This window comes from Solea solea, chromosome 9, assembly GCF_958295425.1.
Source record: "Solea solea chromosome 9, fSolSol10.1, whole genome shotgun sequence".
In the NCBI taxonomy this organism is placed as follows: Eukaryota; Metazoa; Chordata; class Actinopteri; order Pleuronectiformes; family Soleidae; genus Solea; species Solea solea.
In genome coordinates, this window is record NC_081142.1 from 3,677,500 (window position 1) to 3,692,563 (window position 15,064).

The 15,064-nt window shown below is 34.8% G+C and overlaps 1 protein-coding gene across 1 annotated transcript; it reads left to right on the top strand.

Moving 5' to 3' along the window:
* The first annotated feature begins 2,494 nt into the window (after window positions 1-2,494).
* LOC131465080 (ras-related protein Rab-11B-like) lies at window positions 2,495-7,985 on the top strand. Its single transcript, XM_058637402.1, has 5 exons — window positions 2,495-2,714; window positions 5,669-5,864; window positions 5,949-6,142; window positions 6,791-6,871; window positions 7,286-7,985. The coding sequence occupies exons 1-5, from the start codon at window positions 2,675-2,677 to the stop codon at window positions 7,429-7,431; spliced, it is 657 nt and encodes a 218-aa protein (XP_058493385.1). The 5' UTR covers window positions 2,495-2,674; the 3' UTR covers window positions 7,432-7,985.
* The last annotated feature ends 7,079 nt before the right edge of the window (window positions 7,986-15,064 follow it).

Here is a 15,064-nt window from a genome sequence, read left to right on the forward strand (position 1 = left end):
ATACTTGTGACGTAATCGACTTTCTTGCGAATGGAAAACACTGGTGCCTTTGTTTGTGTGACAATGTGTCTGCATGTGTTAAATTATTTGTGTTTAGTATCAAATTAATCAATTTGGTTATACTTATATACTATATACTTTATAGGTCCAGTGTGTAGCATTCAAGAAGGTTTATTGGCAATAAATTAAATATGTTTCTATAAGTGTACAATCCAGTGCCATGTACAGGGGGGGCCTCGAGGCAATCGCTCCTCCTGGTGCCCTAATGGACAAAAACGCCACACGCTAAAGTTCCCTCTAGAGTTGTAAAAACATGAGAACGTGTACTGTGATACTGAAGAAAAATATAAATAAAATAAAATGGATTGTTTCTAAAAGAGTGTCTTTCTAGTGGATAAAAGTGTGCAGTGGCCTTTAAAATGCCCTTGCAACTTTGATTCCTATCAGAAAGGATGCTGTTATGAAGTTCCCTACTACATGACATTTCTAGGGGTTTCACTTACCCTTAGACATGTGTAAAACCTAAATATCGCAATATAAAAAACTGGTGATGGAAACACCAACCTTGCAAAAAAAAAAGAAAGAAAAAGTGGACAAGGACAAAATACTCACATTTATGTGGTTGATTTTGACTCCCATCACAAACGTCTTCACCAGAGTGTTTGTAAAAATGTGCAGGTTCCACTTGTCACAACACACAAGGGCAGAGGAAGTCTACAGCTGAAGGTGGGTCCAATCAGAAGCAGGTACCAATCACCAACGTCCCCAGCACAATCAGCCTAAGACTCCTTTAACTGATCATCTGAACTCAATGAACATTTTAAACTGAAATCATCATTAAGACCGTTTGGTGTCATAGTAGTGTTGAGTGTGTATCCCAAACATTTCTTGCCAGTTCAACATAGTGTTTTGCATAAATTGTATAATCCATGTTACCTGTACAGATTGCATTGAGCTCAGAGATTTGTTGTTTAAGGTTTGACTCATACTAGTCCACAGGAACACGCTGACTTAACGCTGGTTAATTCCCAAAAAAGATTTCATATTAATTGTATAATTACAGCTGGCACAATCACCACATCTGTACCTGTCAGTTGACGTCAGCCATGTGTCATTGTCATGAGTCATGTGCTCTTGTCTGAAGTACCGTATATGCCAATGTTTTTTATTTGTGAAGCCCAGTGACTGTATTCAGCTTGGATTTTTTTTGATTTTGGTGCATCAAAGCTCCTCTCTGATTAGAGTCTGCATGGCTTTCTATAACATATTTCTATGAACCATTAATAAACAAGTAATAAAACACTATACTATGCAGTGGACACAAGTATGGACACTGCAAGCAACATTTGCAAAAAAGGAAAATATAGTGTGCATTGTCATAAATAATATAAAATGTAATCAAATTCATGAAACATTCATACACCGTCTCTTTGTCCTTTTTCTATCTTATTATTAAATTATTAGATATGTTAATTTGTTAAGTGAATTAAGGCACCGATGGGCAGATTTTTATTTATATACTGTATATATGTGTGTATATACACACACACATATATATATACTGTATATATATATATACATATATATGTATATATATATATATATATATGTATGTACATTTCTTCTTTGTGGTCATACAGCAACCTTCCAGTAGATGGTGTCCTAGGTGACTGCCTATGGTCTATGCTGAGAACTGGCTCTGCAGCAACTGTACATGTATTGAAAAAAGAGCCACACTAATTATATACAGAGCCACATTAATTATATTCAAAATAATTTCCAGAGAAAAAAACGAACCCTCTCTTCATTAACCCTTAGAACACAGAGCATGTCAGATGCTTTTCATTGTTCATGTTTCAAGTTTTGTGAGTATTGTGAGAAGGAGGGATGATGGTGCCCTCTGCAGGTTTTGTGAGGGCATTTCTTGTCAAACTGGCGGCCCATAGGCCGTTTGCGGCCCCCAAATTGATTACATGCGGCTCACTATTGCGTTATAATGAAATGTTATTTTTCTTTGTATATTGTGTAGGTTACTTGCATTTATGTTTTATTTTTCTATCATACTGATTAATTTAGGGTTGTGTTATTTGTTTTGCATTAATGTTGACTTGATCCATGATTCTTATATTTTTATTTATTCAAACTTGTTTAAGCATTGTACAGTATTTGCACATCTTGAGATAAACAAGACTATAAACAGCACTAGCAGACACTTCGGTACAAAACATAAAGAGAGTACAGCAATCACAAAAAATGCGTATTTTAACAATTCTTCTTCTGATCATTATTTCAAACAGGCTTTGATTGCCTTAGGTATGAAAGAGGGGGTATAATCCAGCCTGAGTTCTGAGATTAACGTCAGAATTCTTGATGTCAGACTTTTATTTTAATTTTGTTTCCCTCAGACATTGCACATGTGGCCCTAATCCTCTTCCGTACTTTGGTGGTTGGGCTGTCATGTGACGCCTGCTGGAATTGGAATCGAGTCACGTGACAGTGTGGCGTTGTCGTAATTCTGAATCTCAGCTGCTCTGCTTTTCCTACGCAATATGCGCATTGTCTCCTCCTGTCATCTTGGCACAACTCCCTGAGCAGAATAGGGAGGCTGTATTTTTATTTTATTTTATTTCTCTCTTGTCACCACAGACTCTCACACAGGTGATTTTATCCGACCATGGGCAACAGAGACGACGAGTACGATTTCTTGTTCAAAGGTAAGAAACATAAACTGTGAATAAACGCTGTTTGATGACATCTGGGTGGCAAACTCAGACTAGCATGCTAACGGTAGCTGTGTCAACTTCAGCGTAGTATCAGCTAGCTGTGACAGCTAATTACAGCTAGCAGATAAGAAAGTGCAACTTTTCATACTCCCCTTTCATAATTATAGACACGTTTACTTTTATTTGGGGTAGCTACTGCTTTTATTTGCGTTGAACTAACCACGTTTTAAGTAGGGCGAAGGTACGGCGAGAGCAGTGGTCAGTGTAACGAGTGGGCGATTAGATTTGAATAAAGCAAATTAAACGTGCCTTTACTCAACTTTTAACTACGCTTTCAACCTTAATGACCAAACATGACCCCCGACAGTGGTCTACCTGTAAACAGGCCTCTGTATAATCTGATGTAAATCCACTTAATTAGGTACACTTGTTCAACAGCTTGTTAGCATAGATATTTAATCAGCCAATCACATTTCAGCAACTCAATTCATTGTAGTCATATAGTCACTGTCAACACAAGCTACTGAAGTTTAAACTGACGTGGTTGTTCGTGCTAGGATTAGGATTGTATGCCCAAAAGCATTGAGTTGCTCCCATGACGTTATAGCTCGTATCTGCATTACCGTGAAGTTGAACAGGTGTACATAATAAAGTGGTCTCTGAGTGTGTAGCAGTCACGTTACTGACCCGATGTGCCACCGTCATCCACGTGGACCTTTCCTGATAACAGGCTGCTGACTCTGGTATAGAGGCATTTCTCCTGAATAAGAATAATGTTATTGTTTTATTATGTCAAAGTACTCCACTATTACTGTAAATCACATGACATTCATTTAAGGTTTACTGTTATATTGTGTTACATGTATTGTTGTAACATTTAGAAGTGTGCATTGGCAGAAATAAAATATATTACCTGTAATTGGGGGGTTGCTGGTTGAAATCTCAGGACAGGTCAAGGGCTAAGGTGCCCCTGAGTGTGCTATCACTTTAAAATAGTTTGGTCTTTATAGCATTTAGAACAAGACTATATACTTAATTTTTTCAGCACAAGCTTAGAACTGGCATGACGAAAAGCAATAGCCTTTCTGATATGTGAAGGCCACTGGAGTTCCTTTACATGCTTGGGAATTGGAAGTGTGAACGAAAAGGGGGCCTCCATTTGTTACTGTCGACAGTCTTACTATTGTTATGCATGATAATGTTCTTTTTTTCTTCTGTCTGTTTAAACTCAATATTGTTTTAAAGCTGTGTGACCCTTCAAAGATCTCTTATCCATAAATATGGTTGCCCTGTTTAAAACTCTTTAGTGGCATTCGATTTAGGAAACAGAAAAGTGTTGCAATGAATGTCAAATAACTAAAACAATACATTTTTCTTACATGTGTAAGACTTGAGGAGACCATATTATCTGTGCTGTAAATATAGTATTAAGTAAAGTAAGTAATAATTATAGTATTCAGGCCTTAGTGCTGCTGCTGGAAACTCAACACAATGACAAGAGAGGCCTTGAGAAAGTGTTGAGTCAGAGCTTCAGTGTGAGCCGGTTTTTGGCAGCGTCTCCCTGTGTGACTCCAGTCCCAACAGGGTGAAGTCTGCTAAGATGGTAGATAAAGTAAAACAAGTCAGCACTTTCACTGCAGACTCAATGGTAACCTGACTCCTCTGTCACATGGTGACCTCCTCTGTCACATTGTATCATCACTGTTTTGAATTCTTAAAATCATCCACTTAGTTAAATGTAGTACATGTATTAATATACAATTTTATTTCTTAAAAAAAAGGCCATAATTACCTGCTGCAGTAGCAGAGGATGGTTGTGGCGTCTTATGGTCTGATTGTAACTGGTCTAACTATTGCATAAATGTTATTATTTCCATTAAACATAATTTTCCACCATCGTTAGTTTGACTGATAAACACAAGAGTAGGACTGCAACTGATTAATCTGCCAATTATTTTCTGGAATAATTAATAAATTGTGTCGATCAGTTTTTCCCTAACATAGAACTGATGGTGTCCTCAAATGTCTCAAATTATTTTGTCCCCAAAGCAGAATGATTAATTGTTAATGCGTTATCTTTGTTATATGAAGCAAATAAACCAGTATTATTTAAGTGTTGTTTAGTAGTTTAAAAGATGTTAAATGACTGTATTGGTACATCATGGTATTGGTATCGGACACAAAAAGTTCCAAATTATTATGCAAGTGATATTTTTCTCTAATTTTTCTAAATAGTCGAAATGACAATAGCATTATTTTCAAGTCATTAACCGTTAGAGTATAATTTGAATGTTATTGAACAAACCTTCCAATGATAACAGGTTTTTTTTTCAAAAATAAAAAACTTAAAATGCACTGTTCCAAATTATCATGCACAACAGAGTTCCAAAACATTTTATAGGTTGTAAAGAACTGAAAATAGTCATTTGTTGAATTTGCAGCTTTAGGTCATATTTATTGAAATCAAAAGCTATTTCAATCAAAAACATCTTAACAGGTCAAGTTACAATATAACATAGGACCCCTTATTTGATAGCAGCTTCACAATTCTTGCATCCATTGAACTTATGAGTTTTTGGAGAGTTTCTGCTTGAATTTCTTTGCAGAATGTCAGTATAGCCTCCCAGAGCTGCTGTTTGGATGTGAACTGTGAAATAATCTTTATACAATTTGCATAATAATTTGGAACGCAGTGTAGTCTCATTGAATTGATATAAAATAAATTCCTCTCTATTAGGTTTATTGTTATTGTTAAATTATAATTAGGATACTAGTATCATTGTAGCATCCATTGAACAGTCTAGCTCGTCTTTCACGACTAGCAGTTACAAAGATGGGTAGAATAGTAAATAAAATAAATATGCCACGAAGTCCGACGGTCACATTTTCCTTGAATGTGTTTTCAAAGGTTTGGGTTAAATGTCTTTGTGTGCATGTTGTTGCAGTTGTACTAATTGGAGATTCCGGAGTGGGGAAGAGTAACCTGCTGTCCCGTTTCACAAGAAATGAGTTCAACCTGGAGAGCAAGAGCACCATCGGGGTGGAGTTTGCCACTCGCAGCATCCAGGTGGACGGCAAAATGATAAAGGCTCAGATTTGGGACACGGCTGGACAGGAACGCTACAGAGCAATCACCTCAGCGTGAGCTTGTCTTCTTTATTTATTCATAATATACAATGAATGTTAATGTGTTGATGTACTCATCTAGTTTCCTGTTGTAACCAGGTATTACCGTGGAGCAGTCGGCGCTCTCCTGGTTTACGACATCGCCAAACATCTGACATATGAGAATGTTGAACGCTGGCTGAAGGAGCTGAGGGACCACGCTGATAACAACATTGTTATCATGCTGGTTGGAAACAAGAGCGACCTCAGACACCTCAGAGCCGTGCCCACTGACGAGGCTCGGGCCTTCTCAGGTAAATAACACCAGGCGCCGAGGTAACGAAGCCACCACTTTAACACTTTTGCGTGTCTGATATCTTGTGATACTTGAGTATCTACCGATATCAGTCCGAGACTAAACTATGAAGCTGTTTACAACACATTTGAGTCATTTCTACTTCAAAGACATAATTCTCCAACTGTGTAACAAATATTCTTCTCCCATAAAGAAGAAGAAAAACAACATGACTCGGCTAAAAGGCTGTTACAGATTTTTTATTTTTTTACATATTTACATTCCGTGCAGATTGAAATATGCGATAAATAGGATTTTGTCTGATATCCAATAAGGAATGAGCCGCTATGATATCAATAGTATAAGTATCAGTCCCATACTGGTCAAAATCCATGGATCGGATATCGGACAGAACATTTTTTATATTCTTGCAAGAATATTTGTTACACAGTTTAACAATTATGTCTTTAAAATATCTTGAAATGTGTTGTTAACAGCTGCATAGTTTAAAAGGTCTAAAATGACTGTATTGGACTGATATTGGTATCGGCAGATATTTCATTTTGTGATATTGGTATCAGTATTGGACACAAAAAAGTGGTATTGTGTCATCCCTATATCCGATTCAGTGCATGTTTACAGTATCTCCTCCTTTTCTTCCACTTAGAAAAGAACACTCTGTCATTCATTGAGACATCAGCGTTGGACTCTACAAACGTAGAAGAAGCCTTTAAGAGCATTTTAACAGGTACGTAAAGCCACAGTATTTATCATATATTACATTATTATATCAGGTTATTTATGAGTTTTCTTTTTTTTTGTAGCGTGTTGTGTACTAATATCGTGTCTCTTTCCTAAAAAAGATGCACGGTATTAATGTGCTGCTAAAACAGGAACACAGAAGCGCCTATGAAAAGTTTTAGAAGTCAATTTGACTGCTCACTTTGACAGATTTGACAGAAACACTTCTCACTTCCACCTGCCTCTGTGCTTCTGGTGTATACATGCAATCGCTCCCTCAGTCAGGTCTGATAGCTTGACGGAGCCTGTTTGACAGAACAGAGGCAGAATAAAATATCAGCAGCAACAAAAATCCACTGTAGTTTTAAATAAATGCACTGTTTATTTATTTATTTATTTATTTATTTGTTTCCATCTGCAGAAATCTACCGCATTGTGTCACAGAAGCAAATAGCAGACAGGTCAGCACACGACGAGTCTCCGGGCAATAACGTGGTGGACATAAGTGTCCCACCGACCACTGATGGGCAGAAGGGCAACAAACTCCAGTGCTGCCAGAGCCTGTGATGCTCCGTCAGTCCCATGACACTCACCCTCTCATCCACATCACATCACCTGTGCACTTTCTACTCCTTCATCACTCTTGTGTTTTTCTTTTGACCTTTACTTTATGTTTGATATAATACTTTTTGAACTCCTCTCTTCTGCTAATGAAAGAAAACAACAAGCCTTTGTGTCACGTGATCAGTCGAGCTGTTCGTGGAGTCGGTGTGAAGTTTCCTGCAAAGCGGGAGCAAAGCACACATTGCTGTCTTTAAGAAGCCTGTGAACTTTGAATTGTACTGAGCTGCTCTCATTCATCGGGAGGTTGTGACAAACATTTCAGTGGTTACCACTAGGTGGTGCTACGTAAATGAACCACAGCCAGTTACTACAGCCTGGTAAAAACAGTATTATGCCTTCTGATGCTGTGGTTCTTACTTTCTTTTGACTTCAGTTAAGTTGTCATGCCAAAAAAACATCCGTGTTGGGTATTTATTGAAGAGTATTTGGTTCAGTTTGTCATTGTTTTACTTTCAGTTTAAGAAGCGTTTACAATAAAACTCTTGACAAAAGCTCAATTTCCCTGCAAGTATCTTGATTCAAGGAACATGCTTGACTACCTCACCCACTTTCACAGATGAGTATTGTACTACAGATAAACAGGGGTTCTTTTTAGTTTAAGGTTGATGTTTTACATGTGAGACATGGTCAGTTTATATAAAAATTTATTAAAAAAGGTTTATAAAAATCTGTTCTACATTGGGCCAACATTAAATCCTGTATTACAATGTATTCTTATTTTACATGGGATTTTAAATGAGGGGTTGATCAGAGTCGCTGTGACTGAGCGGAGTAAAAGTAAACAGTACATGACAAAAATATATAAATATAATATAAAAGGCTCATACAGGTCTTGAACACTAAATATCAAAAACGTTTTGAGGGAATTTCTTCTCAAACATTGAGTTAGATTCAGAGATGAACTGAATAGATTTTAGAGGTTGAAGGTCACTGAGCCCCCTGGCATAGATTTTCACTTACACTCAAGTACATAGTTTGGGGAAGCCAAAGGTCAAAGTTACAGTGACCTCATAAAACATGCTGTTGTCTTAAACATGAAATGTTATATTAATGTGGAGGGGGAGTGTGTAGACTTAAACTGCACTGGTCAGTGGAAATATTGTTATAATTATTTTAGCATTTCAGAACATGAAACATACATTACATACATTATCCTCAAACTGCACATTTTGATATAGGATTATGGACGACATACCAAACTATGACATTTTGGTGACTTGTAGATGACATACTAAACTATGACATTTTGACGACTTTTTGGACGACATACTAAACTATGACATTTTGTCACATTTTGGACGACATACTAAACTATGACATTTTTGTCAAATTTTTGACGACATACTAAACAATGACATTTTTGTCACTTTTTGGACGACATATTAAACTATGACATTTTATCAAATTTTGGACGACATACTGAAATAACATTTTTGTCACATTTTGGACGACATACTTAACTATGACATTTTAGTCAAATTTTGGAAGACATACTAAACTATGACATTTTTGTCACTTTTTGGACAACATGCTAAACGATGAAATTTTTGTCAAATTTTTGACGACATACTAAACAATGACATTTTTGTCACATTTTGGACAACATACTAACCTATGACATTCTTTTCACATTTTGGACGACATACTAATGTATTACTTTTTTGTCACATTTAGGACGACATACTAATGTATGACTTTTTTGTCACATTTTGGATGACATACTAATGTATGACGTTTTTGTCACATTTCTGATGACATACTAACCTATGACTTCTTTGTCATATTTTGGACTACATACTAATGTATGACTTTTTTGTGACATTTTGGACGATATACTAAAGTATGACTTTTTTTTCACATTTCTGACGACATACTAACCTATGACTTTTTTGTCACATTTTGGAAGACATACTAACCTATGACTTTTTTGTCACATTTTGGATGACATACTAATGTATGACGTTTTTGTCACATTTCTGATGACATACTAACCTATGACTTCTTTGTCATATTTTGGACTACATACTAATGTATGACTTTTTTGTGACATTTTGGACGATATACTAAAGTATGACTTTTTTTTCACATTTTGGACGACATACTAAAGTATGACTTTTTTTTCACATTTTGGACTACATACTAATGTATGACTTTTTTGTCATATTTTGGACAACATACTAAACTATGACTTTTTTGTCACATTTTGGAAGACATACTAACCTATGACTTTTTTGTCACATTTTGGAAGACATACTAACCTATGACTTTTTTGTCACATTTTGGAAGACATACTAACCTATGACTTTTTTTTCACATTTTGGACGACATACTAACCTATGACATTTTTTGTCACATTTTGGACAACATACTTACCTATGACTTTTTTGTCACATTTTGGAAGACATACTAACCTATGACTTTTTTGTCACATTTTGGAAGACATACTAACCTATGACTTTTTTGTCCGTTTTGGACTACATACTAACCTATGACATTTTTGTCACATATTGGACGACATACTAACCTATGACTTTTTGTCACATTTTGGACGACATACTCAACTATGACATTTTTGTCAATTTTTTTACGACATACTATACTATGACATTTTTGTCAAATTTTGGACGACATACTAAACTATGACATTTCTGTCAAATTTTGGACGACATACTAAACTATGACATTTTGTCACATTTTGGACGACATACTTAACTATGATATTTTAGTCAAATTTTCAACGACATACTAACCTATGAAATTTTGTCACATTTTTGACGACATACTAAACTATGACATTTTGTCACATTTTGGACGACATACTAAACTATGACATTTTGGCGACTTTTTGGACGACATACTAAACTATGACATTTTGTCACATTTTGGACGACATACTATACTATGACATTTTCGAGACTTTTTGGACGACATACTAAACTATGACATTTTGTCACATTTTGGACGACATACTAAACTATGACATTTTGTCACATTTTGGACGACATACTTAACTATGATATTTTAGTCAAATTTTGGACGACATACTAAACTATGAAATTTTGTCACATTTTTGACGACATACTAAACTATGACATTTTGTCACATTTTTGACGACATACTAAACTATGACATTTTGGCGACTTTTTGGACGACATACTAAACTATGACATTTTGTCACATTTTGGACGACATACTATACTATGACATTTTCGAGACTTTTTGGACGACATACTAAACTATGACATTTTTGTCACATTTTGGACGACATACTAAACTATGACATTTTGACGACTTTTTGGATGACATACTAAACTATGACTTTTTTGTCACATTTTGGACGACATACTAATGTATGACTTTTTTGTCATATTTTGGACAACATACTAACCTATGACTTTTTTGTCACATTTTGGAAGACATACTAACCTATGACTTTTTTGTCCGTTTTGGACTACGTACTAACCTATGACATTTTTGTCACATTTTGGACGACATACTAACCTATGACATTTTTGTCAAATTTTGGACGACATACTAAACTATGACATTTTTGTCACATTTTGGACGACATACTAAACTATGACATTTTGACGACTTTTTGGATGACATACTAAACTATGACTTTTTTGTCACATTTTGGACGACATACTAATGTATGACTTTTTTGTCATATTTTGGACAACATACTAACCTATGACTTTTTTGTCACATTTTGGAAGACATACTAACCTATGACATTTTGTCACATTTTGGACGACATACTAAACTATGACATTTTGGCGACTTTTTGGACGACATACTAACCTATGACATTCTTTTCACATTTTGGACGACATACTAATGTATTACTTTTTTGTCACATTTAGGACGACATACTAATGTATGACTTTTTTGTCACATTTTGGAAGACGTACTAACCTATGACTTTTTTGTCACATTTTGGACGGCATACTAAAGTATGACTTTTTTGTCACATTTCTGATGACATACTAACCTATGACTTTTTTGTCACATTTTGGAAGACATACTAACCTATGACTTTTTGTCACATTTTGGATGACATACTAATGTATGACGTTTTTGTCACATTTCTGATGACATACTAACCTATGACTTTTTTGTCACATTTTGGAAGACATACTAACCTATGACTTTTTTGTCACATTTTGGACGACATACTAATGTATGACTTTTTTGTCATATTTTGGACAACATACTAACCTATGACTTTTTTGTCACATTTTGGAAGACATACTAACCTATGACTTTTTTGTCCGTTTTGGACTACATACTAACCTATGACATTTTTGTCACATTTTGGACGACATACTATTCTCTGACATTTTCGCGACTTTTTGGACGACATACTATACTATGACATTTTTGTCACATTTTGGACGACATACTAAACTATGACATTTTGGTGACTTTTTGGACGACATACTAAACTATGAAATTTTGTCACATTTTGGACGACATACTAAACTATGAAATTTTGTCACATTTTTGACGACATACTAAACTATGACATTTTGTCACATTTTGGACGACATACTTAACTATGATATTTTAGTCAAATTTTGGACGACATACTAAACTATGAAATTTTGTCACATTTTTGACGACATACTAAACTATGACATTTTGTCACATTTTGGACGACATACTAAACTATGACATTTTGGCGACTTTTTCGACGACATACTAAACTATGACATTTTGTCACATTTTGGACAACATACTATACTATGACATTTTCGAGACTTTTTGGACGACATACTAAACTATGACATTTTGTCACATTTTGGACGACATACTAAACTATGACATTTTGTCACATTTTGGACGACATACTTAACTATGATATTTTAGTCAAATTTTGGACGACATACTAAACTATGAAATTTTGTCACATTTTTGACGACATACTAAACTATGACATTTTGTCACATTTTGGACGACATACTAAACTATGACATTTTTGTCAATTTTTTTACGACATACTATACTATGACATTTTTGTCAAATTTTGGACGACATACTAAACTATGACATTTTTGTCAAATTTTGGACGACATACTAAACTATGACATTTTTGTCACATTTTGGACGACATACTAAACTATGACATTTTGACGACTTTTTGGATGACATACTAAACTATGACTTTTTTGTCACATTTTGGACGACATACTAATGTATGACTTTTTTGTCATATTTTGGACAACATACTAACCTATGACTTTTTTGTCACATTTTGGAAGACATACTAACCTATGACATTTTGTCACATTTTGGACGACATACTAAACTATGACATTTTGGCGACTTTTTGGACGACAAACTAAACTATGACATTTTGTCACATTTTGGACGACATACTATACTATGACATTTTCGCGACTTTTTGGACGACATACTATACTATGACATTTTTGTCACATTTTTGACTACATACTAAACTATGACATTTTTGTCACATTTTGGACGACATACTAAACTATGACATTTTGTCACATTTTGGACGACATACTAAACTATGACATTTTTGTCACATTTTGGACGACATACTAACCTATGACTTTTTTGTCACATTTTGGACGACTTACTAACCTATGACTTTTTGTCACATTTTGGACGACATACTAACCTATGACATTTTTGTCACATTTTGGACCACATATTAATGTATGACTTTTTTTTCACATTTTGGACGACATACTAAAGTATGACATTTCTGTCATGTTTTGGATGACATACTAAAGTATGACATTTTTGTCATACATACTAACCTATGACTTTTTTCCACATTTTGGACGATGTACTAAACTATGACTTCTTTGGGTGAAATACTAACGCTATAGGAAGTACTAAGAGTAAACGTAGTTCACCTCACACGGGACTTGTACCCACAATCTCTGGTTTAGAAGGCCAGTGTCTTATCAACTAAGCCACTCCTTAAGGTCTTTTTCTGGGGCCACAGTGTACTTTGACTTTTTTGTCACATTATGGACGATATACTAACCTCTGACTTTTTTGTCACATTTTGGACGACATAGTAACCTATGACATTTTTTGTCATATTTTGGACAACATACTAACCTATGACTTTTTTGTCACATTTTGGACGACATACTAAACTATGACATTTTTGTCCAATTTTGGACGACATACTAAACTATGACATTTTTGTCACTTTTTGGACAACATGCTAAACTATGACATTTTTGTCAAATTTTTTATGACATACTAAACAATGACATTTTAGTCACATTTTTGACGACATACTAAACTATGACATTTTGTCACATTTTGGACGACATACTATTCTCTGACATTTTCGCGACTTTTTGGACGACATACTATACTATGACATTTTTGTCACATTTTGGACGACATACTAAACTATGACATTTTGGTGACTTTTTGGACGACATACTTAACTATGACATTTTATCAAATTTTGGACGACATACTATACTATGACATTTTTGTCACATTTTGGACGACATACTAAACTATGACATTTTGGTGACTTTTTGGATGACATACTAAACTATGACATTTTGTCACATTTTGGACGACATACTATACTATGACATTTTGTCACATTTTGGACGACATACTATACTATGACATTTTCGCGACTTTTTGGACGACATACTAAACTATGACATTTTGGTGACTTTTTGGACGACATACTAAACTATGACATTTTTGTCACATTTTGGACGACATACTAAACTATGACATTTTTGTCAAATTTTGGACGACATACTAAACTATGACATTTTTGTCACTTTTTGGACAACATGCTAAACTATGACATTTTTGTCAAATTTTTTATGACATACTAAACAATGACATTTTAGTCACATTTTTGACGACATACTAAACTATGACATTTTGTCACATTTTGGACGACATACTATTCTCTGACATTTTCGCGACTTTTTGGACGACTTACTAACCTATGACTTTTTGTCACATTTTGGACGACATACTAAACTATGACATTTTTGTCAAATTTTTTATGACATACTAAACAATGACATTTTAGTCACATTTTTGACGACATACTAAACTATGACATTTTGTCACATTTTGGACGACATACTATTCTCTGACATTTTCGCGACTTTTTGGACGACATACTATACTATGACATTTTCGTGACTTTTTGGACGACATACTATACTATGACATTTTTGTCACATTTTGGACGACATACTAAACTATGACATTTTGGTGACTTTTTGGATGACATACTAAACTATGACATTTTGTCACATTTTGGACGACATACTATACTATGACATTTTGTCACATTTTGGACGACATACTATACTATGACATTTTCGCGACTTTTTGGACGACATACTAAACTATGACATTTTGGTGACTTTTTGGACGACATACTAAACTATGACATTTTGTCACATTTTGGACGACATACTATACTATGACATTTTTGCGACTCTTTGGACGACATATTAACTATGACATTTTGGTGGCTTTTTGGACGACATACTAAACTATGACATTTTGGTGGCTTTTTGGACGACATACTAAACTA

Coding starts and splice junctions, on each gene's coding strand:
- LOC131465080 (XM_058637402.1), top strand. CDS start 2,675: ATGGGCAACAGAGACGACGAGTACGATTTCTTGTTCAAAG. Junction 5,865..5,948: donor TACAGAGCAATCACCTCAGC/GTGAGCTTGTCT, acceptor TGTTGTAACCAG/GTATTACCGTGGAGCAGTCG. Junction 6,872..7,285: donor CTTTAAGAGCATTTTAACAG/GTACGTAAAGCC, acceptor TTCCATCTGCAG/AAATCTACCGCATTGTGTCA.